The sequence below is a fragment of the Mytilus edulis genome, chromosome 2 (genome assembly GCF_963676685.1).
Source record: "Mytilus edulis chromosome 2, xbMytEdul2.2, whole genome shotgun sequence".
NCBI classification, from domain to species: domain Eukaryota; kingdom Metazoa; phylum Mollusca; class Bivalvia; order Mytilida; family Mytilidae; genus Mytilus; species Mytilus edulis.
Window position 1 is genome coordinate 48,083,682 of NC_092345.1, and position 27,192 is coordinate 48,110,873.

At 32.5% G+C, this 27,192-nt stretch overlaps 3 protein-coding genes across 4 annotated transcripts; all 3 read left to right on the forward strand.

Annotated features, from left to right (window-relative positions):
• Window positions 1-87: 87 nt before the first annotated feature.
• LOC139512313 (uncharacterized) lies at window positions 88-4,784 on the forward strand. Its single transcript, XM_071299822.1, has 4 exons — window positions 88-279; window positions 1,502-1,597; window positions 2,882-3,895; window positions 4,569-4,784. Exons 1-4 carry the CDS (start codon window positions 267-269, stop codon window positions 4,679-4,681), a joined length of 1,236 nt encoding a protein of 411 aa, XP_071155923.1. The 5' UTR covers window positions 88-266; the 3' UTR covers window positions 4,682-4,784.
• Window positions 4,785-9,068: 4,284 nt separating this feature from the next.
• LOC139512315 (uncharacterized) lies at window positions 9,069-16,486 on the forward strand. Its single transcript, XM_071299826.1, has 8 exons — window positions 9,069-9,214; window positions 10,853-11,036; window positions 12,597-12,703; window positions 13,412-13,540; window positions 14,259-14,444; window positions 14,859-14,989; window positions 15,410-15,524; window positions 16,319-16,486. Exons 1-8 carry the CDS (start codon window positions 9,166-9,168, stop codon window positions 16,345-16,347), a joined length of 930 nt encoding a protein of 309 aa, XP_071155927.1. The 5' UTR covers window positions 9,069-9,165; the 3' UTR covers window positions 16,348-16,486.
• A 1,554-nt stretch (window positions 16,487-18,040) lies between these two features.
• Window positions 18,041-27,136, forward strand: LOC139512314 (uncharacterized). Of its 2 annotated transcripts, none has more exons than XM_071299824.1 (6): window positions 18,041-18,248; window positions 18,791-18,913; window positions 19,466-19,597; window positions 20,725-21,813; window positions 22,752-22,880; window positions 25,621-27,136. In XM_071299824.1, exons 1-6 carry the CDS (start codon window positions 18,236-18,238, stop codon window positions 25,797-25,799), a joined length of 1,665 nt encoding a protein of 554 aa, XP_071155925.1. In that variant the 5' UTR covers window positions 18,041-18,235; the 3' UTR covers window positions 25,800-27,136. The 2 variants fall into 2 exon arrangements, with proteins under 2 accessions (XP_071155925.1, XP_071155926.1); XM_071299825.1 differs by having other exon boundaries at window positions 18,042-18,248; window positions 25,845-27,136.
• Window positions 27,137-27,192: the final 56 nt, after the last annotated feature.

Below are 27,192 nucleotides of genomic sequence, written 5' to 3' on the forward strand. Positions count from 1 at the left end.
GATAAAGGTACGAATATACATGAAATACCTTTACGCTAGATATATTTAGATATATTATTGTTTTTGTAATATATTTTGTAGCATTCACATCAACTTCTGATTCTGTTAACATAGTCGCCATTGTGTTGGGAGTTATCTTCGGACTGATCTTTTTAATTCTGCTGATTATTATAATATACAAACTGTATGTCTACTGCAAAAAACAAAGACAAAAGCAGAAACTCAAATCAACAATAAAGAATAATATCAGCGTGTTTAAAAAGAGAATGAAAGTGAAAGGTAATTCTGTTATTATGTAAGAAAATTGTATCATATTGAAATTGCAAGACACACTGAAGTTTATAAACAATTAGAACACTTATAAGATATGGTACATGAATTAAAATAGTATGACTGAGTTAATTTTGAATAATTTTGTTGACATAATAGTCTGTGAAAAACATTTGTTACGTCTAACAATAGAAAGTGCTCAAATTAGGCAACTGTGTATTCGTGTGCCTGTACGTCAAATTAGCATAAGTAAGTATGAACAAGTCTGTCATTAACTTTTGATACCTTCATGAAATTATTGTAAATGTTTCCTAAATTTCTTGGTTGGCGCTAGTGTAACTCTTACTACACGCGAGAAAATAAGAAAACAGTTCTATTAGCTTAGTTGTAAAAGAGGGACGAAAGATACCAAAGGGACAGTCAAACTCATAAATCTAAAACAAACTGACAACGCCATGGCTAAAAATGAAAAAAAGACAAACAGAAAAACAATAATACACATGGCACAACATAGAAAACTAAAGAATAAACAACACGAACCCCACCAAAAACTAGGGGTGATCTCAGGTGCTCCGGAAGGGTAAGTAAATTATTAGGTTACATTATGTACGCTAGAAGTGACATCAATAACCAGATTGAAGTACAATACAAAAGAACATAAGCTTTGTTACTTTGATACAAATAAGAAGCAACAGTAGTTTATCGATATTCAAATCTCATTAAAAATTTGAAAAAATACAAATCAATGTAAAATGAAAACTGATGGAAATGCTATAAACTCCATAAAGATCGATGGCTTGTGCGTCAACATGGTAAGCGTCTCCTGCTTTCCTCAACTACCAAAGCAAGGTTGTCGGCTCTCCGGACTTTCCCGAACAACTGAATACCGAGTTTAGGAGCTTCTGTTCTTGCCTGGAAGTTGGCTATGTATGTTTCCTCCGCCCTTCCATTCCAGCTCAACTAAAAATTCAGAAAATCGTTGGACAATTTTTGCATAGATATTTTTGTCTGCTGCTGACATTCTCACGTTGTTACAATATTAGATAGTCAATCAATAAAATGCTAATGAAATATTACATTGCTTTCAAAAAGGATTTGAGAACATTTGTCTTACTTTTTATGTCTCAAAGGTGGCTCATATATGAGGTTAATCGCTACGGAAACATATATTTTGATATACATATCAGTTGAACAATAATATTTTATCACATGTGGTATTCTAACTTTCCAGAGAATGATGAATACCCTTTGCAGGAGATATCTCTTGGTCCTGAATTTCTAAAACCAAGAAATCAGTTATACAGCAAGAAACGATTAGTTCCTAAAGGTATAAATTTTACATAAAGTATCATTTAAACAAATAAAATGAATGAAAGCATTTTATGAACTACAGCAAGAATTTACTTTTAATATGATACAAATAGATTCATATATGATTTTGTTTTAAAATGAATACCAGTATACAAAACTGGATGGAAGCTTTTCTCAAATATTATACATATGCAAATAATTTACTTCTGTTTCTACAATGGTGTCAATCATCTGATGATAGTGATCTGGACTTTCATCCGATTCAAATATGTAAAATAATTGTCAAAAAGTGCAGAGCAAAATAATTTGGTGTTCAGCGGCAAAAACAAAAACGTGCAACGTCTAATACATTGACTGAACAATATCTACTGACAATGGAACGGCACATAGAACTATGGTGATGGACAGAGAGAACACAATGACAAACCATGAGTTTCAAGCTCCTTGCTTGGAACATGCACATTAAATATTTGATCACAGTGATGTAACTGCATAGCGTGAGAACAAACTATTAACATCAGGTCGGCGTGAAGCACAAAGAAAAAACATGAAAAGAACACAAAGCACAAAGTGCAGACAAAATTAACTGAAATCTATCTCAAAGCGAATTTCAACTAATAAATAAAACATTCGATTGCTTTGATTTGCCAGTGATTTGTATTGAACGGCTATATATTTGAATACTTTTGATTTCTATTCAACAATCAATCTTATTTTTGTCTATATCAATCTTTAATTGAGGGGGCAGGACCTTTTTCGGGATGTCGGGATCGTGCGTTTTTAAGCTCGGAATTTCGGGATTGATCCTTTCAGGATCCGGGAATTCTTTTTTCGAATTTCGGGATGTCGGGATTAATTTCTTTTAAATTCGGACCTCGGGATTTCAGTATCAGGAATCCTTCGATCCCCCTCTTTAATCTACAAATTGAAAACGTTCATTTCGTCAACAAAATTTTAACACGAAAAAAGCTGCTGATATAATGTTTAGCAGAAAAACAGAAACGGGAAGTTTGAGAATTAAATATTACATAGATTGCTCAGTCTTTTAGAATATTGCTAAAAATGTACAAAAGTTTATTATGGGGAAAAACAGTCATTAATTTACAAAATATATAATGTTCCATTTGTGGTGTGAGTATCCTGTTTTGATTATAAATGTACCTGTCGAAATTTTTATTTTTTGTATTGTCTTTGGATATAAGTTTTTCAACACGAACGTGTATTGTGGATGGTTGTGTTGCCATTTTAGTACATGAAGTTGGACTACACATCATGTATACATACTATTTTGTTATTTCAGATCCAGCCAAACTAGAACGAAGTAGTTCGGAAAACGTTATATCATTAAGCACATACAACCGACCCTCGGAAAACAGGCATAGTAATAAGGTTGCTCGAATATCATCTGCAAGATCGTACGATAAAATGTATGCCAAATCTCAATCAAGAGAGAATAATGGCAATTTATTCAAATCCAAACCCAGGAAAAATCTGTCACTTTCGTATAAACTTGCAGATATAGCTGACTTAAATGAGTTTGATGAGGAAAATGTATCACCCGAAAATTATTCACGCTCCTCATCTTTTTATCGCCTTTCTAGTTCTATGAATGATTTATCAAGGCCTTCAACTCGAATGATAAATATGAGAAAAAGTGTTTCACTGGAGCAAATGAATAAAACTAATAATTCAGTGAACAACTATTCTTATTACCCGAAAGTCAAAAAATTTCAAGACAGTGAGGTATATAAAAATGATGGTCGTCAATATAAACGAAAGAAAACAATCTCTAACAAGGAAAAAGCGCTTTTTGACTTTAGAAATTCTAAGCTTAAGGTTTCTGAATCTTCTAACCAGTCAATGCGTCACAGAGGCAATGAACGTAAGATGAAGACGATAAGAGAATCGAACGAAAACATTCAACACACACATAGAACATCTAAACAAAAAGATGTACAGATGCTTCAAAGGCCTGTATCAGTCTCTTCGTATAATTCTCTTAGGAATATTGACAATTCATTTGAACCACGTCCAGCTAGTAGGAGTTCTGAAAACAGGTTTATGTTATTAAAAAAGCAAATGAAACACAGTATAGAGAGACCAGAAGAAAGAAAGAAACCAATGAGTAAAAGGACAAATTGGAAATCACCTTATTTTCTACATCCTGTCAAACCGGCTCGGTCATCTATAAAGACTTACAACAAATTAAAAAATCCAAAGATAGAACCTTTCAAATCTAAAACTTTTGTGACGACATCAAACAAAAAGTTTGCCTCAAGAGAATTTGCAACGACGGACTATGAAATCAAATCTGGTATGTATGTATGGGTGAATCATTTATCGTAAGTGTCGAGATAACTGTGAGACTGTTGCTTAAAACACATCCAACATTTAAAAACATTTAAGCACAAACAAATGTTGATTATCTTCTTATTTTGTGTCAAAAAAAATCATAATTAATAGTTTTATATTTAGTGTCTATCAAGGGTATAAAGTCAACCACCCGACAACAATACGTAAGGCATGGTATTTCGGATTTGAATTTTTTATACATTGAGGTGCACCTACGAGTTGCAATAACAGTTTTAGTATATTGATACAACATGCTTTTTAAAAAAAGGAATGTTTCATGTTTATGATGACTGCTTACAAATTCACTGTATTACAGCAGAAAACAACTGAAATTCGCCGTTATAATGAATGTTTTAACAAAGCACCGTCTCGAAGACAAATATTCTAAAATAGTCCTACGCGTAGTGGTTTTGTTTTTTAGAGATAACGTCTGACCCAATCAGGACGTCCGAAACAAAGATTAACTGCAAACAAAATCTTATGAGTGAAATACTCTTTTAAGTCATGAACATTTCAGCATAACTTACGATATGTTGTGTCGAAAGATGTTTTGTAAAAAGAGCCCCTGCCAATGACATTTCATTTTTGACTTGAAACCCGAATGGCAATTTGATTTCATTTTTATTACATTTCAGATTCGGGTGTTTCAGCAGACGATTCAACTTCATCTTTATTTGAAGAAGGATATCCACTGCCAGACACCATTCAAAATTTCAAGTCTAACGCCAGACGTCAAGTTTGGCATTGAAAATCGTCTTACGATTTTTTTTTATGAATTTGCAACCGTATATCGTGACGAACCAACATGATGAATTTTATACAGTGTATCCTTAACAATTGTTTAATAAAATATTAAGAAAATCAAAACATGTATATTCATTTTGTCTTTTTAGTTCATTGAATAATGACATCATGTAAACAGTCACTTAATCCAGAACAGAACAAATCAATTGCATGCAGCATGTACATGTATGAGTACATGTTATATCACATTGACTTACTGTGCTGTTGATGAAAATATTCTTTTTATGAGTACATAAGACCTATTGTAAATTTGATATAATAATTTGAAGCAGGCTATGCAATTTCATTAAAATATTATCCTACTCTTATTGCAACTTATTCAGATGATTATAATTTTTTTCACTTTTCACTGAAATGCCGTTTTTTTATTACTAAATTAGGTATTTCCTCCAGTATTTGTAAAATAGAATAACACGACGTTTATTATACTAGTACATGTATTTGAATATATAGATATAGGAAGATGTGGTATGAGTGCTAATGAGACAACTCTCTATTCAAGTCACAATTTATAAAAGTCAACCATTATAGGTCATGGTACGGTCTTCAACATGGAACCTTTTGGCTCACATCGAACAGCAAGCTATAAAGGGCCCCAAATAATAACTAGTCCAAAACCATTCAAACGGGAAAACAAACGGTCTAATCTGAATAAAAAAAACGAATAACGAGAAACACTTATGAACCACATCAACAAACGACAACTACTGAACATCAGATTCCTGAATTAGGACCAAACAATTGCAGCTGGATTAAACTGTTTAATGGTACCAAACCTTCTCCCTTATCTGAAACAATAGTTTAACATCACAACATAGAAAGACAAACTATAAAATATCAATTGGAATGGCTTAACTCAATCAAAAAACGTAGTAACACAAATGAACATACACATGCATGCTTTTTATACGCCCGTCAAAATTTTGACGGGACGTATAATGGTATACAAATTGCCGGCGTCCGTCTGTCCGTCTGTCTGTCTGTCGTAAACATGTCGCACCGTAAGTTGAGAACGACTCATCCAAATTTCATGAAACTTAATATAATAGTTGTTCCTTATGATGGTCAAACAATCTGTATACTTTTTGGTGAAAATAAGATTAAAAACAATTTCTGATTATTGCTTAAAACTTAATACTCTTAGTTATATTTATCTAATTTAAAAGATCTGTATACTTTTTGGTGATGATTCAAAATTTTATTTTAGAGTTATTGTGTTTTTGGTTAAAAAAAAGGGGGGGTCACATGTCACGCTGTATCTCGGAAACTATTTATGATTATTGCACACAACGACGGGCGTCTTGAAATCAAAGCAATAAAAGTATTGCTAAATATGTAAATATGATGCAATTTACTTTTAACGTCAACTGATTTTGAATTTACTATCTTCATACGGTTTGGTTTTCAGGTTTGAATTTTAAAATGATCATTGAGATTTAAGGGGTAGAAAAACAGGTACATGTATGACCATGTAATTTGATCCAGTCGAATTGAGCTGTATCAAATATAGTTATTATGTATTTGTATAAAAATTCAAATGTGTATAATTTCCGAAAACTCATGCAATCTGCAATTGTGAAAGAGAGGCGAAAGATACCAGAGGTAAATTCAAACTGATAAGTCGAAAATAAACTGAAAACGTCATGCGCAGCATGCTAACGTTAATAATAGTTATTGATGTTTGATCCAGTTAGAAGGCGATAACTGACACTACATGGAACTAATCTGTTGTCATTAAAAAAATCTGTCATGACCATCAAGTTTCTAAATTTTTGTCAACAAAATCAATAGCTCCATGGAAGTAATACCCCATATTGCTCGTTCTTGTAAACTAGCATGTCTTATATCGTCTTTCTCTCACGAAAAGTTAGTTACGTAACCGGTTCTTGTAACACAAGTGATATGCGGTGTAAGAGTTATGTGCTCCATAACTAAGATAAACACCTTGTAGCTCGTTTGAATTGTTTGACATTTGTCATTTCGGAGCCTTTTATAGCTGACTATGTGGTATGCGTCTCGCTCATTGTCGAAGGCCGTACGGTACCCTATATTTGTTAATTTCTGTGTAATTTGGTATCTTGTGAAGAGTTGTCTCTTTGGCAATCATACCATATCTTCTTTTTTTATCATTATAGCTAGCTGTAAAACTAATGCGTACACAACAAACTAGAGGCTCTAAAGAGCCTGTGTCGCTCACCTTGGTCTTGTGCATATTAAATAATGGACACGGATAAATTCATGACATAATTGTATTTTGGTGATAGTGATGTGTTTGTAGATCTTACTTTACTGAACATTCTTGTTGCTACAATTATCTCTGTCTATAATGAACTTGGCCCAGTAATTACAGTGGAAAATATTTTCTACAAATTTACAAAATTTTATGAAAAATGTTAAAAATTAACTATAAAGGGCAATAACTTATTTGTAGATCTTATTTTGTTGAACTTTATTGCTGTATACAGTTTAAATCTATCTATAATAATATTCAAGATAATAACAAAAAATGGCAAAATTTCCTTAAAATTACCAATTCAGGACAGTAAGTTGGTTAGTAACCTAACAACGGGTTGTCCGATCCATGTGAAAACATCAGGGCAGATAGATCTTGACCTGATAAACAATTAAACCCTGTCAGATTTTCTCTAAATGCTTCGGTTTTTGAGTTATAAGCCAAAAACTGCATTTTACCCCTATGTTCTATTATTAGCCGTGGCAGCCATTTTGGTTGATTGGTCAGGTCACGCCACACATTTTTAAAACAAATTACCCCAATGATGATTGTGGCAAAGTTTAGTTTAATTTGGCCCAGTAGTTTCAGAGAAGAAGATTTTTGTAAAAGATTACTAAGATTTACGAAAAAATGGTTAAAAATTGACTATAAAGGGCAATAACTCCTTCAGGGGTCAACTGACCATTTTGGTCATGCTGTCTTATTTGTAAATCTTACTTTGCTGAACATTATTGCTGTTTACAGTTTATCTCTATCTATAATAATATTCAAGATAATAACCAAAAACAGCAAAATTTCCTTAAAATTACCAATTCAGGGGCAGCAACCCAACAACAGGTTGTCCAATTCATCTGAAAATTTCAGGACAGATAGATCTTGACCTGATAAACACTTTTACTGCGTCAGATTTGCTCTAAATGCTTTGGTTTTTGAGTTATAAGCCAAAAACTGCATTTTACCCCTATGTTCTATTTTTAGCCATGGCGGCCATCTTGGTTGGTTGGCCGAGTCACGCCACACATTTTTTAAACTAGATATCCCAAAGATGATTGTGGCCAAGTTTGGATTAATTTGGCCCAGTTGTTTCAGAGGAGAAGATTTTTCTCAAAGATTACTAAGATTTACGAAAAATGGTTAAAAATTGACTATAAAGGTCAATAACTCCTAAAGGGGTCAACTGACCATTTTGGTCATGTTGACTTATTTGTAAATCTTACTTTGCTGAACATTATTGCTGTTTACAGTTTATCTCTATCTATAATAATATTCAAGATAATAGCCAAAAACAGCAAAAATTCCCTAAAATTACCAGTTCAGGGGCAGCAACCCAATAACAGGTTGTCGGATTCATCTGAAAATTTGAGGGCAGATAGATCTGGACCTGATAAACAATTTTATGTCTGTCAGATTTGCTCTAAATGCTTTGGTTTTTGAGTTATAAGCCAAAAACTGCATTTTATCCCTATGTTCTATTTTTAGCCATGGCGGCCATCTTGGTTGGTTGGCCGGGTCACGCCACTCATTTTTTAAACTAGATACCCCAATGATGATTGTGGCCAAGTTTGGTTTAATTTGGCCCAGTAGTTTCAGAGGAGAAGATTTTTGTAAAAGTTAACGACGACGGACGACGGACGACGGACGACGACGACGACGGACACCGGACGCCAAGTGATGGGAAAAGCTCACTTGGCCCTTCGGGACAGATGAGCTAAAAAGGGAAGAAGGTATTCTTTATACAATGATAAATCTGGAGTATAGTCATTTCAAATTATACATAAATTTTAAATGACCAGAACTGAATTGCTGCTCCAAATATGTAAAACTATATCCTAAATAATACAAGAATTGAAAGTCACGTTAAAATAACAGATTTATTGTCAAGATTGTGTACTCATTTGTGAAATATTCTAATTCAATATTTGAAACAGTAATTATATACTGCACAATAGAGGGATTCAACTGAAAGCGAAAAGACAAAAAGAAATGATATATCATTTAATGAATAGGGTTAAAATCTTTTTTTGCTCTCCGTCATGATTTAAAACAAAAAGAAAATAGTAATTATATTAAAGAGACGTCACACTAATACGTGTGTAACTAGGTGAAAATAAACGCAAATTATGTATAAATATATATAAAATGGCGACAATAATTTATAAGATACCATAAATGTGTTGTAAATATGCAAATGAGTGATGAATGTGGAATTTTACATATTAATAATCGGTTACTTATTCTCATACGGTAGGAATTTCAATTACTTTCTCCTTAATCCTTAGCAGAAACATATATATATTCTGTTCCCAGTTCAGGAATAAATATTTCTTTGTGATTCTTTGTAAAGAGGTAGATTACGTTATTTAAAAAAAAAAGAGGCAGAAGAGATGAAGGGGACATTCGAAAGTCGAAAAGAAACTGACTGGTAAACAAACGAAAAACGACGCAAAGACAAACTAGTCTCCAAAAAAAACACAAAGCATAGAAGAACTTAAATCTGAGAAACATCATGAATTCTATCACAAAGGAGGTCTAAGCTGCCCAAAAAAAATGGTTCAGAAGAGTTTTGTAGTTGTGATTTGCATCAACTTCGTTGTATAATATCTTTTTACAGATACATTGTTCATATTTACCCTCGTTTTAATGTAATTTATTGATTTCTTACTTGAATGGTTTTACCAGAAGGGATTTGATTGTCCCAAAAAGGAAAAAAAAAAAAACCAACATAATAAATGTGACGTTACCGATAAAGTTTGATCGCTCTATCTATATAAATAATTTGTTCGTGTACTATTACATCACGCAAAATGACCCTTATGCTTTATATCCCAATATGCTTACTTAAGTTCGATACAGTATTATACTTTACCATTATTTTTCATGTATTCTTATTGGATGATGTCAATGCATAGTTCGACAATTTAATGTCTTCACGGTATCGCAGAGCATGATAATTATTGATTGCAAAGTTGAAATTACTAGTAATACATCATAGGAGAAAATCGATAATACCGACCTCAATCAGAAGTTAAACATAAATATATATGTAAGATGTGGTATGAGTGCCAATGAGACAACCCTCCATCAAAGTTACAATTTGTAAAAGTAAACGATTATAGGTCAAAGAACGGTCTTAAACACGGAGCCCTGGCTTACATCGAACAACAAGCTATATATGGCATCAAAAATGACTAGTTTTACAACCATTTAAACAGACACACAAGCGGTCTTATCTTCATAAAAACCGAGGAAAGAAAAACGCGCATGAACTACATAAATAACCGACAACCACGTGCACTAAACATCAGGTTCCTGACTTAGGACAGATGCAAACAAACTATCTGTCTATTACAAATCAGGAATCTCCCCAATGACAGTACTTTGTACTACATTTGTAGCTTTATATTTTCCGTATTCAAACATATGGGGGTGATGGCAGATCTTTGATACGTGTAGTTATTTGTATTGAATAATTATAATTTTTTTTACAAACTTTTAAAATCTCGTCAATTTAGATCTTAGTATTTTGCATTGCCACCCATCGATTGTTACATGCTATTAGTATGTACATGTAGTATGTCGACATTTGTCAATAGCTTCGAGTAATCTCAGATCTGTACTTAGTGTCTTTTTGTTGTTGGGATATACAAGTACCTTGCCACGTCCACGTCATCTTCAATATACCCATCGAAATGATTACTTTTCCTCGAATAAAAATCAATAAATAAGACTAATTAGCGACATTTCACTTGCCATGATCAGCTCGACAATTATCTTATTCATTTCACTTCTTTAAAACGAAAAGACGATAAATTGAAATTTGATTTAATGTCAGCCATTACTATCACAGAGGTACAAAGCGCTTTAATACCATTGCACTTGTAGGTAATGCTGCATGTACATTCTCGTCTTCACTGGAAGGAACTTGGATGAGCAGTAACTATGGAAACATCATTATCAATTCAACTTTTTTGACATTAGACACATTGTCCGCTTCAGTGGGAGGATCGACATCCAACGTTGCCTTCACTTGTGACAGAAACCCATCAAGTTTGAAGTTTGTTGTCAAGTAAGTGCTTTAATTGGTGTGTTTGTTCAGGACAGTGTTATATACATATATGTGTGTCCGTAACAGGTATTTTTGTTTTATTAGCTAAATATATTACTAAGATAACACTAAGTGAAAACAACAGCAATGATTATGTAAGCTGGGGTTTCGTAGCTCTTAGGTCCTTATGTTATTTTTTGACTATTTGCGGTATGGTCCGCAAATAGTCAAAAAAATAACATAAGGACCTAAGAGCTACGATACCGCAGCTATGATTATGTTTGAAACAAACCTGGCATACATACAGTTTTCAAAAATAGACAATTGTAAAATGAATTCAAAATATTACTTTTGAAACGGAAAACCTATTTAATATGTTTTTAAAATGAAAAAAAAAATGAATTTGTGTTTGTGTAAGAGACAATCTTATGTCAGGTTCTTAATTAAAGTATTCCGGCTTTAAGTCAGTTATTAGTATAATGTTTTTGTAATGTATAACAGCAGTGTAACATGTTTCACAATTGCATAATCTCCGTTCAACAGAAAAAGGATTAACTCGTTGTCATCCAAGGGCGGATTCAAGGGAGTCAGGGTCAGTCTCCGCCACTAGACATCGGCAAATAGAAATACATTGCGCATATTTTTTATAAGCTCTATGCTCAACTAATAAAAGTAATTAAAAGTTTTGTCACTTCTCAGGCCGCCTCGAGTTAACATTAAGGGAGTAGGTTCGATAAGGCCCTAATACGGCCCTCATTTCTACCAAAAATTATAAATAAGGAAACATTGACCAATATCACTATAAATAATGACTTATCTGGATTGAACATATTAGGTCTTTTTATTCTAACATTAACGTGTTAGCTTTCTTTTCATGCCATCACAACAAACACACATTTATTTCCATGAGAAATAAATTAAAACAGTCAAAATTACATTGATTTTTAGGCCTGGAAACACAGAGTGCAGTCGTCAACAAATAGATTTAAACATTATGTTTCTTTTTTGTAAAACAAAATAAAATACGTTATCTGACTTGAAGCTAGTCGAACTTGTACATTTTGTTTCCAATGTTTTTATTTGGTTGAAATGCTGACAATTTAGTCAAGTTTCACCAACATCTGAATTTGTGTCCTATATGGGATATAAATAACTATTTATTCCCCATTTCCATTCTCAATTTAATTTATGAGAAACAACTGTACAAAAATAGTCGTATTTCACTTTCTAATGCTCACTACAAACCAGTAAAATCTGAAATGGCTTATATCTGTACTCTACTGTACTGATTTTTACACGACCAGTCTGAATTGGTCTGAATCGTACTTGATAGTACTCGACCCCAGTCTTAACCATACTTGACTGTACTGATTTGTACAAAACCCTTATCTTTGCCATTGAAACAGTCTGCACTAGTACTCGACTCGCTTGTTCATCCATTTCATACATTTTTGTATCTTGCAATAATTACACTTTAAATTCGGGGCCAGACATGGCCTTTCACGAACTCCTTCCTGTCTGTGATAAATTTGTTCCTCCTTTTTTTCTTCTACTAGTATTAATACTATATTTATCACACAGGTCCGTAAGTACTTTCACAGTCTTTGGTGGTAATCTTGGGAATGCCTATATTTGTTATCAGTTTACTTACGTGAATTCTAACAACTACTACTTCTATATGCAATCAGGTAAGTGTTACATAATGTATGTTGCATACGTAGACAACACGATATCATACACCGGTGTGAAATACAGAGCGCGCGGGCCCCCATATTACATGTAAATAAAAATTGTGTTTATGTTTACATTTTTCTAATTTTTGCCTGTTGAAAAAAATGAATTTTATTTATCCGAAATTCCTATCCTATTTCATAATACCAACAGTATTTTTACCGTAGGTACATGTAATAATACACATGTATATGCATGCCTGTACTTTTTTTGAACTTCAAATACTTTATATTCTATCATCGAGAATGTTAGACCTTTGCAATGGAGTAAAACATGATGATAATGCCCCAAAGAAGCAGAAGTATTCTTATTATAAGTTTCGCGGACTTTTTCATTTGTGTCATGTTACTCCAAAATACTTGTTAAATGGTATTTTTTAATATGCTATATATATTTATATTAGAATGGAGATAACTGTATTGTGTTTTAAGATTGGCCTTCGTATGACAGGATATTAATGTCGCAAATATTCGTCGGTAGGTAAACTCAGTTTGCGACAGTAAAATCTACGTTTTACGAAGGCAAAGCTTAAAATACAATACAGTTATCTCCCAATTTATAATTCTGAAGTTAACATTTCAAGTTTCACAATCGAAAGCCGAGTTGTTACATTGCAACTTTGCAAAATCTTGTTCTTATTTGAAATAAAATATCATTCGTTTTAGATGACAATCATGTTTTCGGAAATGAACGAATTAGTTTTTGGGAGACAACTTCATCTCCTACAGACAGTCAGTTATGCAGTGGAACTTCCCTACCATCTTCAGCGGAGTTTAACAGCATGGTTAAAAGTGGTATGTGTAAGATTTGGATATTACACGGGTTGTAATAAAAAATATAGTTATATATTATATTGTTATCATAATTTTTGTCGTTAGTTTCAGTCTGTAATATGTATGTTCCCGTTCTTGTTTTTATAATCAGTAAACTTTTTTTATTCGAACTGTTTCACATTTAGTCATGACAGTGCCTTACATACATTTGTACCAACTTCAAGGTATTTTTTTTAGCAATACAAGTGTTATATTATGATTAACAGAAATGTAGAGGAGATACACACTGACAGCAACCTGAACAATACCAAAACACCGAAAGTATTTTTGTCTTGATGAAACATAGATAATTTTTTTTAATTTCTTTAACTCAATATAAGATCAATAGACATTTATAAATAGAATAATTATATTAAACTAAGTTAAACTATCATTCACATGATTTACATCAGTTGTTTATATAAAAAAAGAGAAGGTGTGGTATGATTGCCAATGAGACAACTCTCCACAAGAGACCAAATGACACAGAAATTAACAGCTATATGTCATCGTATGACCTTTAGCAATAAGCAAAGCCCATATAACATAACCAGCTATAAAAGGCACCGAAATATATGGCTTCGATTCCAAAGTGAAATAATTTCCTAGGCAACGTTATTCATTATTTTTTTCTATCAAATTTCTCAAAGTCCTAGTACGCAACATACTCCTGAATTATTTTTAACTGATACAATTTCAGGAGAAGCATCTTCAGCAACGACAAATTGTATGACGCATATACTGGGCGATTTCACATACTACTACGGGACATCAGCAGGTAGTATGACAGACTGCCAGAATGACAATTTAACCGTATGTGGCGGTGATAATAGACAGTCTATTCAGTTCAACAAGGCAACATGTGCAGGCTCTGGAATGTACACCAGTAAGAACTTTATTTATATATTATCTTTTAATGGAACGACTGTTAACTTCAAGGGCAAAAACCACGAAAAGGGGAGGGGGTATGCTTTTTTTTTTAAACTCTGATCCCAACCAAATCTGATTAAAAAAAATATTCAGTTCAAGCAAATGTAAAAAAAAAATATTCTGAATCCTGATTTTTTACCAATACCTTATGGTGTTTAAAAACAATTGAACATCGGACTCAGAAAAAAACCCATAATGATGAACTTTGAGTTCAAATTGTTTCTTGAAAACTTATCACTTTAAGTTTATCAGTTGTCAGTTTATTTTCGATTTATGAGTTCGACTGTCCCTCTGGTAACTTTTGTCCCTCTTTTATACGAGTTTACTAAAAATCCAAATCTGTATTTCAATAATTTTTGTTTTCTAACAGGCGATGGAAAGCTTGGTTGTTTGTCTGTAATTTACGATTCAAGTACTGGAGGTGGGACATACTATTCAGGCCTATACAATATGGACAGTACAACGCCAAATGATCTTACAACATTTCAGTTCCTTTGTATTGTAAGTTGAAACCCGTTTATGACAGTTTTAATTATGTCATATGTACATGTATCTATACTTATTTTCTTGCAGTAAAACATAGAAGAGTGGATGCAACATGTGACCTTACAATGGCACTGGACCAAAACGTTGTATTTATTGGATTTTTATTCATAAAAGCAACATATCGGGGTACTACACGCTAAGCATACAGTGCTCTTGTTTATATGTTTAGATAAGAAAAACATCAATATACAGTTCTCGAAAGTCACCGAAAAGGGGCGCTAAATTGATTCACCATATTTGTAATGCTGTATTCTGTTTTATGATAAAACTTCTAGGTATTTTGTGTGATTTTGACCCATTTTTTGTTATTTCAAAAACGAAACTGAAAGTTGCACCACTTAAATATGGTAATAAAAAAGGATTTTTTATTTGCAGGCTGCGACTTCAAACGGAACTCATATATTTGTAAGCACCAGTCAGAAGCGATGCACTGCAAATCAACTGTCAACAACTATTGCTTCCGGTCAACTTTACATTCTGAAAGCTAGTGGTAAATATCATTATTACGTATGAACTACATGTACTGTAGCTGTTAAGTAAACATACAACTCTCGACAAAATTTATTCTCATTTCAAATATATTTCAATCAATCTCTTCCTCGTAAACTTAAATTTGTGCATACATTATTTTGAATAAAAAAACGTGACTGCAATAATTATGGAAATTTTATTTTTAAAACTAACTTAACTAATGATGACATTTGAACCTGTTTTTTCAGACATTTATATTCATGTCAATATCAACATAAGAAGATGTCGTATGATTGCCAATGAGACAACTCTTCACTACAGACCAAATGACCCATAATTTAACAACTGTTAAGTAGATCACCTGTGGCCTTCAACAATGAATATAAATTATAACGCATAGTCACCTATAAAAGGCCGAGAAATGTCAAGTATTATATTATGATATCTTACTAAGAAACACGAATATTCTGTTTGCAATCTGATCAAGTTTTAGACTCAAAGTTAATTTACTAGCATATGGAGTAAAACACAAATTGATGACTCCCAACCTTTTCCCAATCTGAGAAACACACAAAAGATTGTATCTTGTTTGATTACACATTTTGTATAACGTTATACATTGTACCTTTCCCATCTCGAATGGTAATTGTATACAGCGAGAAAATTCGCTTTGTATGGGTAAATTTTGAAGAAACTAAACAGATTTATTGGAAAAGTATGTAGCCTTAAATTTTACGTTTTATATGATTTTGCTGTTTACTTTTTTCTTCAATTTAACGAAACAATGTTGTTTTCTGTTTTTCTTTCTTTTAGTTACCTGCCGTAAGTATAAGTTTTTGTAGCTAGAGATCTGAATTTTATTCAGTTTTTTTCTTCTTTTTTTATGTTTTGTTGTGTGAGTTTTCTGAAGGTAGGGGGGATACTAACTTCTACTTCTTTTATTCTTTTTAAATTCTGTTATGGTGTGAATAAAAGAGATGTATAGGTTACGAGTTATTTTGGGAAATGTTTAAGCAGTATTAAAGGTGTAAGAAAGAACCCAGCAACTAATTGAAGAATACAATTTTGTAATTCACAATTACAAAATGATTGCAAGAGGAAACAAATTGGTACTCCAATCAAACTTTGGAAGATGAGATGAGATACAAAATATTTACACATTAAGTAAAAAGCTATAGACACAAGAATTTTAGCGAGTAAAATAAGAGATGATTTTTCATTTCCTATTGTTAATTATCCATTTTTAGATGGTGACGTTCCCTTGTCACCATCTTATGGTGTTTATATATCTCAACTTGTACGATTCGCTCGTGTATGTAACAATGTATTAGATTTTAGCGAGAGAAATTTATGTATTACTGAAAAATTATTACACCAGGGTTTTCGATATCACAAACTGGTCAAAACATTTACTAAATTTTATCACCGGTATAAGGAAATAATTCGTAAATATAACTCAACATGCAGACATCTTATACGTTCAGGTATTTCACATCCAAAATTTTATGGAAATATTCTTTATAAAGCACAAAAATGTCAGTATTCTCCTCAGAAACTAACAAAACCTTTAAATAGACTTATTAAAAGGGGATATAGTTACGATACTGTTGTCAGGTCATTAAAGATTGCATATTTTGGCTTTAACATTGATTCACTGATAGGGTCTTTGCATCGGAACTAAACACATTTATTTCTAAAAAAACAGTTGTTGGCATGACACGGGTTATGTTATTCTCATATATTTTATGATAGTATGATACTAAACCCCTAACGGGAGGGATTGTACCTGATATTCATATGATGAAGACATAATCTTTCAATCAGTTTAATTGAGGTCTGGAGCTGGCATGTCAGTTAACTGCTAGTAGTCTGTTGTTATTTATGTATTATTGTCATTTTATTTATTTTCTTTTGTTACATCTTTTGACATCAGACTCGGACTTCTCTTGAACTGAATTTTAATGTGCGTATTGTTATTCTTTTACTTTTCTACATTGGCTAGAGGTATAGGGGGAGGGTTGAGATCTCATAAACATGTTTAACCCCGCCGCAATTTTGCGCCTGTCCCAAGTCAGGAGCCTCTGGCCTTTGTTAGTCTTGTATGATTTTAAATTTTAGTTTCTTGTGTATAATTCGGAGTTTAGTATGACGTCCATTATCACTGTACTATTATGCATATTTTAGGGGCCAGCTGAAGGACACATACGGGTGCGGGAATTCTCGCTACATTGAAGACCCATTGGTTGCCTTCGGCTGTTGTTTGCTCTATGGTCGGGTGGTTGTCGCTTTGACATATTCACCATTTCCTTTCTCAATTTTATGTATTCAGTGAACGGCCTTTTTTTTCTAAAATAACCCTTAAGTTGACTTAGAATATGAAAACCCTTATAAATAAGATATTTTAGAGCATCATAGGGAAAAGAGTTACAATGTGAACGCAGTTAAGGTCAATATTCTTGTAAATGCCATTGCATAATATATAAGCAAAAAATTATTGTTTAAAACGCACATATATTTATAAATCTGTAATTAAAAATCGTACATAAATCTTTACTTGTAGCATTTACGGAAGATTCTGTAAACGTTTTAGCGATTGTACTTGGAGTTATATTTGGATTGCTATTTCTTCTTCTTCTGGCCCTTCTAATATATTGCTGTTGTAAAAAGAAGAAGAAAAGAGACAAAATCAAAGCTCTAGAGCAAAGAAATCTTAAAGTTTTTGAAAAGAAAATGGCCATGGAAGGTAAATATTACATTTTAGGCACGATGTGTATGGGAGGGTATGTTTTCCCCCCAGAGTTCACATTTATTTACAACAACAAAAATATTATAAAAAAATTACTGGAACAGCTTTTTTAAATTAATATTGTTTATATATAAACCATCTTAAACATATATTTTCGGCATAAATATAGCTACATCGAGTCGATTGATTGGCGGGATCCTTTTTGCTTATAGCATATACCTTTGGAAACCGATAAAAACAGTTTAACATTCAAAGGCAAATTCTAGCTAAAATCTTATTATTCTAATTGCTGTGTGCATAATAAAGAAAACATACTTATTTTTAAATTCCAGTTTCTGATTGATAAACAAGATTTAAACATTCATCTAGTGAAAAGACGTCAATGATGAACTTTTTTTTTTAATTTAAGCAGAGAACATTCAAAGAATATAATTGATTAAATATTTCTCCGATTATTCTTGTATACTCTTATAATTGAGATTAATTATGAAAAAAAATAATATTTCTTTTTCGAATGTATTCATTTATCTGTATTTCAGAATTTGATGATGAACACCCATTGAATGAAGCCTCACTTGTACCAGATTTCCCACAGAATGGATATCCAATGCCGTTAAAGTTAAAACTTACTCCAAAATCAAAACGATATAGTATGCCAACAGGTATTGTAAATTTAGAAATTTTTGCGATGATTGATAATTGCGACGGGTGAGAATTCGCAAAAAAATAAAATTTGCATGTTAAAATATGTATAGAATAATTTGTATGCAGCATTTACTTAAATCAGATTACTTTATCTACCATGTGCATGTGTAATGTTAACGCATTTTTAGTAAGTCAACAGTAAAACTATCATTATTATATACCTAATTGAGGTGTCCGGACATGCAGCTAAACCTATATTATACATGCCTATAATACATGCCTTGCACATCAGACTTGTAGCTTTAGCTTATGATATTTTTAGAAATGACAAATGGACCTGAGACACATGTTGTTTTAACTTAGTGACGTCGAAAAGACTTCTGCAGAAACTAGAAAAACCCTCAACAACATGCAACTCATATGTAAAACATGATCCATCGATATTAGAGAAATATAGAGAGATGTCGTGTTTTCTGTACCCTTCACACAACTTTTTTATAAAGTTGCTTTAAACCGTTTAAAAATATATAACTATTTATTTTAATTGCTTTGTTTTGCTTTTAATATAGTCGCAAACGTTGAAATTCAAACAGAGCGTTCTTACACGTCACATGAACAAATGTCAGATAGAAATCCTGGAAGCTTTGGTGGACCACCAAAACCATTTCATGGTTCCAACAGAAGTTTAGCTACACAAAAAGGTTAATATTATAAAACACAATCATCGTTTTATATATGAAGACCAACAAAAAATAAAGAAAATATTGCTTCTAAATTCCTTACTTATTTTGACCAAATAGTTCGGTGAACAAATTTATATTCCTAGATACACATAGGTATATTACATTTAATATGTGAAGTTGCTTGCAAATCTTATCTTAATTCGGTAAATATGTGTTTACCTGCATCAGTTACGGTGCAGTCCGGTGTATCTGCGCACCGTTCACTTCATTCAACTGATAAAACAAATAAATGGATAATATTGTGTGAACACATTCATAACATACTTTTACTTTATAAAAATATTCTGTTTGTATGGTTTCAACCTCAAGATTTTGTGTAATACGTGTCCAAAATTAGCCCTGTTCTGGGAGTTCCACCAATGTCCGTTGATTTCGCGCATGCCTTCCAAAAAAAGCTTATTTTGAATAAAGGAAAGATTCTCTACTCTGAAATATAGCTGAATTTGAACCAAGCACACTGCGAAGGATGCAGAGCAAAAATTATTTTATTCTGATATATTAAATTTGACTTAAATAAAACAAATTTTATCTGAAGGTGTAATTTTTTTAAAGGAAATTGGCCAAACATTGTAAATCATGGGATTGTAGTTATTATTTAACTCTTGAACTTATCAATTTTATTCTTGTTTATACCTTCGGAAGGCTAAAACAATAACAAGAACGATTTTATTTGTGCTACTTTATTGATATGACGAAATCAGCTAATGCGCGGTATCAACAGCCACACGGACACCGGAGACTCCACTGTATGAAAAATTATCGATTGGTTCGAAATATATCAATCACTGCAAGACGTTTTAAAATGGACATGAAGAACAAATATTAGAAAACTCCATATTGTTTTTAATAGTTTTATGGATACATCAGTTAATTTCATCTAGTTCTGATTAAAATATATTTGCAAATCGCTTAGAATGTTGTGGCTTTTTATTTTGCCTTACGAAGTTTTTTTCTGAGTTTTTAACTCTTTCATAGCTCAAACAATTTATTGCGGTTGTTAGATTTTCTTTCTATGAAGTTATTGAAAATTTAAAACATCAGAGTGACTTACTTTCATTAACCAGCTTAAAAATTTTCAATTTCAGATTTTGAGAGTCCCGAATACAGTAGTGCAGACCACATATCATCAGTTACTACGAATAACAAGACGTTTCAGCAACGATTGTTAAACAACATGAATAACACTCCAACAAAAGAGTTTCCAACAGAGCCTCAATATCTGCCGTGGCCATGGAGAACTGCTAACCGTGCAATGAGAAGTAAACCGGCTTCTGTGAAATCGGGGAATACCAGTTTTAAATCTCGCAATGCAGAGTTACCAGACTTAGGAGAGTTCACTATTCACAATTACGGAATCAAGTATGATGATACCATGTCTACTGCGAATACTCATCCTCCACCTCGGCGACCATTGTCCAGAGCAAGTTCTGTATACAATCTGTCCAGACCACCTACCAGAATGCTTGAAATGAAGAAAAGTTACTCACAGGAGCATCTAAATAGATCAAAAACCTCAATAGGACACTTTCAAAAACACCCAAGTAGTAAATCGCTTTTGGATAGGTCTGTGTCGCATAACGATGTCAGTAGATCAAAGCCTATCATAAAACCATTCCAAAAGAGCAAGTTTTTTGAAAAACCTCCCTCAAAGCCAAATAATCCTTCCCGACGGGCATCTGTTGCTACGATCAAAATGATGATGCAACGTAGCAATACACGGATGTTGAACACTATCAGCGAATCAAAGGAACGGATCCCATCGCCACTGAGATATAAACGAAAACCGCCATTACCGCCATATATGAGACCACTGACAAGATCTAAAACTTTACCTACTCCAAGTGCACTAAAAAAGGCGGCAAATGTGTATGGCACACGTCCTGCGACGGGGAAATTAAAAGAAAATGCAAGGTCAATGTTACAGACAAAATTAAGACATAAGAACATGGAACAACCTGTCAGGAGGAAAAAGAAGTATAGTAAGAAGAAATCATCGTGGAAATCTCCCTTTTCACTTCCATCATCCCTACAAACACGCACGCTTTCTTTGAAAACATTGAGTAAGATGAAACACTCGAAGGTAGAACCTGCAAAGTCATCAACCACAATTGGAAGATTTAATGACAGCTTTACTTCAAGAGATTTCGCCACTACTGACCATGACGTTACCTCAGGTTTGTTCCTTATAAGTGAAGGGTTGATATGATGTCTATAATGTCAAAAAGATATAAGGCAAAATTAATGTTAAAAATTTAGCAACACTAATAGGTCTACCTAGAAGAAAAAAACCTCTTCAAATGACAAAACAATAACAATCTTTGTATATTAAAAATAGTCAATCATTGCCAGTTAGGTTTATTTTATTTTCAAAAAGTTTATTTTCAAAAATTCCCCCGCTCTAGCCATCTTACAAAACGTGAACAAACTCATAAGTTAGAGTTAAAGTGTGGAAACCAAAAATAAAATGCAGTTTTTAAAGTTATATAGGGGCATAACTCTAGAACGGTAAGTGCCCAAATTTCAAACTGTCCACGAGTTTTTGTTCTCAGAATTGTGTTAGAGTTTCACAAAAATTGGACAAGGAAAACTTAAGTTACGTGAGGAAACGAAAATGAGACGGACAGAAAGACGACAACATAGACTGCCAATAGTAACACTAATTAATATCGCCTTTGCCTAGCGTCATTGTTATAAAAGCAAAAAACTCCATATGTTTTTTTATCTCCATTTAATCTCTGAAACTGAAAAGAATTCACAAGGAATTGATACATTTTGGCTTATTTTCAGTCCAATAAATTAAACAAAAAGTATTCTTGTCATTATTAAACACTACATAATCATGAAAAAAAGGTATTTGAAAATAGGATTTTGATTATTATTTCCCTGATAACTGCTTGATGTAATAAAGCTTTTTGTTTTTTTCCCTAGTGATTTTGTACTTCTTTTTAAATTCAGACAGACACCAGAAAATATCGTTTGGGCTTATCTATCAAACAACAAAATTAATTTGTTTAGTGTACATTTACATAATTTTTAATTTTGATTTGTTATTTATTGAGGAAATATCGATTTTTTTTTAAAATTCTATTCACTGATTTTACAATTATTTTAGATTCAAATGGTGAGAATTTTATGGAAGCTGAAATATCACATTTACCAGCTATTGACCATAAGCCTAGACTTGTTTCAGCTGCACCAAGGCGTGAAAATACATATAGAATGGATAAGAAGGTGTCAGAAGGTAATGTTACTAGTATCTTCGGTGTCTTCCTCGAATGCCAACATTTTATATGTTACCTATTCCTTGAATGCCAACAAAAATATTTCAATAGATGTTTATATAATAACAATAGGTGTTTTTACAAGTATTCAAATGTTTTTATAAGTATTTAACTGTTAAAAATAATTATTGAATCTGATAAAATTGCAACATTTGATAAAAAAAACAGTAGAATTTTGGGTTAAAATTATTATGAATTTTTAAGTAATCAAATAAATTCTAAAAATGTTATTACTATTTTTGTTAAAGAAAGATAATCATGGGAATGAAAATGTTTTTACTAACAAAAGATATATAAGAAATACTGAAGAAATTTAAGTTACATACAATTATTTCAAACTTAAAAAAGGTATATTAGAGATTTGTTTAATTCCACATCATTTTAACGTTATATTAGTTAATGTGAACTGAAAATACGCTGTATCACAGAAACTATTTACGATTATTGCACACAAGACGACGGGCGTATCATGCGCTCATGGCGCAGCTGTTTATCTAAGTATGGCTAATGCACAGTTAAATATACAGTTTGTTGAGAATCGTCTTGGCAAATAAAACTTGGTCTACAATAACTACAAGTACGGAGTAAAGACTAATCGATGAGACAGATGCTACTGGAGATCTGAATGCACAGCTACCACCGACACACTCAACAGAATACCAGTTACCATCAGAGATCTACATAATCATCCTTCAGATCCAGTTCAACTCAATGTTGATCAAGTACTCAAACGAATGAAACAAAGATGTCTTGTTGAAAGCACTCCAGTACCAACAATCTATGTAGACGAATTAGTCAAACTACACAATAGAGACTGGGACAACGACTCTGAAAGACTAGTCCATTGTATGCCCACCTTTACAACCTGCAAGATATCACTCTATACTCAGCGCAGTAAGACAATACATCAACTACCAAATTCAATGAATCAACAGAAAAAGAAAATACTGAGAAATTGAGACCAGACTCGGTAACCTGAAACAGCGACACGCCAACAGAGAGATGACAACTGTACAGTTTGCAGATTCAGCATCGTATCTTCTACACTTGTAATAGACTATTAAATGTGAAAAGTGCTAGTTTAAACTATTCAACAACTGTTTAATATCAGATCAAATATATAGTGATTTTTGTCAATTTGCTAAATGTTTGCTTATGTTATTTGTATTGTTTTCTGTGTGCACTGTGTACAAATAAATAATATATGATTCAAAATAGATTTATTTCTCTTCTTTGTATGCTACAAAAAAATGAGTGAAAACATCTTCCACAATACAGTTTCAAGATAATGAGATGTGACTAAGCAATATCTTATGAATCACTTACAAAAGAAAATGTACTATTATAATAACCAAGAAATTATCCGGAACAACTGAACAAAATAAGACAATGTAATCCAACACGAGCTACAAAATAAAAAAAAAACCTATCAATTAATAAGGGAGGATATTACAACACACACAACTATGAAAATATTGAAAAAAGGCACATCAAAGTTGATAGACTCTATTGTAGAATTTGTGTAAGCTGGAATTCCTTAAAATGTGCCCAATCGACTTTGTGGTGCATCACTAGTTATTGTAAGAAAATCCATACTGTTCCAACAGTAACAGCAAAAAAGACTTTCAACAATTTGACAAATATGAATTGGATTGAGCTACCTGTAATTTACCTATTATGTTTAATTAGTATGATTGTTTTGATAAGCATGCACTTTTGTTGTGATAACTTCTTGCACCTATTCCTCGAACGCCAACATAATTTTACAGGTAAATTATCGGTAGATCAAAGGATGTTGGCATTCAAGGAATAAACCGTATCTTCGTACAGTTTCGAATAATGACAGGCTGTTGAATCTGTACACTTTTTTTCGAGAGTTTATCGTTTCAGTGTGAACAGTGGTTTTTCGTCTAATCTAAAACAGCTGGGATGTAAAATAGTTATCCCATTCGGACTTGGTGTGTCAGTGTTAAATCACCCTTTGGCCTCCGGCCATCGGGGTGATCCTACAGTGACAAAATGCGTCCTCATGGAATAACTATTACTTATAACCACAATTGACAAATCTGTTAATTGACCGAAAGACTGAACATGGCTTAATCATGTTAATGATTTATTGTTCAGACTTTTTATATGATGTTCATATCTAAATGACCGTTTATGACTAAAAATCGGTTACTAGTGGTATGTTCCAATCTTCGAATGTCAACCCCCGAGTAAGATTTATCACCGGTTTATACTTGCATAAGTAACAAGACCAGTGTGACATGTGGAATTGGATCACCCTAATCGTCCTGATCACTTGAGAAAAATCCCAGTTCTGTGTTTGGATTCATGTTTTTTTTATCATGGCGTTAAATTATTATTGTCAGTTTGTTTTTATTTTGGTATCTTTTGACGAGATTGTTTTTCTACATTTGAAAATGCCTGTTCCAAGTCAGGAATATGACAGTTCTTGTCCATTCGTTTTTTATGTGTAATGTCATTTTAATTTGCCATGTGATTAAGGACTTTCCGATTTGATTTTTCTCTGAGTTCAGTATTTTTATGATTTTACTTTTTGCCTCTCTTTTTGTAGCCAAAATCTAATTAATGAAATACATGTCTTGTGTATCTTAGTCATAATCTCGGGTTGTCTGTTACATTTTTTCACAAAAATCTATAACGGAAGTCGTCACCAGCTATTTTACAATATTTCAGATTCCGGAATATCTGCTGACGAATCTCCCACGGGAAAAGTAGCGGGAAACGATGACGATATGATGTTTCGTGTACAGGAAGTCATAGACAAAGGCAAATTTAAAGTTGTCACGCCCAGAAGTTTTCCTGGTCCTAAGAAAAAAGAAATTCCATTCCACCTACCCGATTATTTAAAATGATTATCGTGAATGTATGTGTAAACGAGGATTTTCATGATATTTCAGATTCTGGAATATCGGCTGATGAATCGGCGTTGTCTAGCGATGATACGAGATATCCACTTCCGGATATAGTAGAAAACTCAGATCAGACTAAACCTGGACAGTTGAAGCCACCGCCTAGAAGAACACCATGGCACTAAAAAATAACAAAATCATAGCTGATGATAAATGATGGATTTTGTTGTCGAACTTTGTGCATTATAATGTGGTTTATTTTCAAATGTTTGTACTTGTTGAATTGCACAATGCTATAATGAGTAATAGTCATATTATCTATCAAATGTGATATTATCATAGCAATAATTACATGACTTTTTTTTCTACATGTACATTGTACAAATCGAAAAAGTTTTTTTTTTTTACATTGTTGTTTCCCACTTACAATGTTTACTGGCTATGTTCTCGGGAACAATTGGATTGTTGAGAAAATAATATTTTTATATTGTACGTATGTGACGGGTCCAATACTTTATGTGATTTATCATCTTGAATATAAAAAATCGCCACTAAATATCCATGAAGGAAGTAATTCGTAGAATTTTAATTCAAAATATCCATGATGTCAGAATTAAAAGTTTTACAAGATTTGCATTTAACGATGCATCTGTAAAAAAAAATTAAATAACACAATTAAAGCCCTTTTTTATTTATACTGCGATCGTTTTCCCTACAAGAACTCATTTTCAAAATTTGTTTGACTTTTGTATACTCACATGCAAACATTTGGGGTTTTTATGATGTTAAGGTAGATGTTTTTCCGAAAGCTTGGATTGCAAAATTGCAAAATAACAAATATAATTTTATATCTTTTTTGAAATATGTAAATTGTGAAACAGGAATGCAATTCATTTGTTAGACAAATTTAGGTTTTTTTAAGGGTTTGATTTAGTTTTACAATTTAAACTCAGATAACTCAGATAATTTATTTCATAATAAAATGTTCCTGAAATTTTCTTGATATTTTGTTTTGAAGAAATATTCGAGAAACTTCTACATTTTCATAAATATGAGGTGAAATTACATAGAATAAACAAACTCCCTTGGATGATGGTCAGATATTGCACCGCTTGACTTTTTTTGAAAATTTAGAAAATGATGTAATTGTCGCTTATGCAGAATAATACTACTGTTTGCCCTAAAGGTTATTTTTTTTTCATTTTGAATATACATGTATAGGTTTTCCTACGTTTGTACAAACTAATTGTTGTTAATTACTGACTTTGCATAGCTGTAAATTTACAGACTGTTTATCTGTATTAAATTAGAATCAGAAATAAAATACAAGGAACAAACTATATTTTATTACAATTAAGTAATCATGTAAAATGTATAATTATTTGAGATGAAGGGT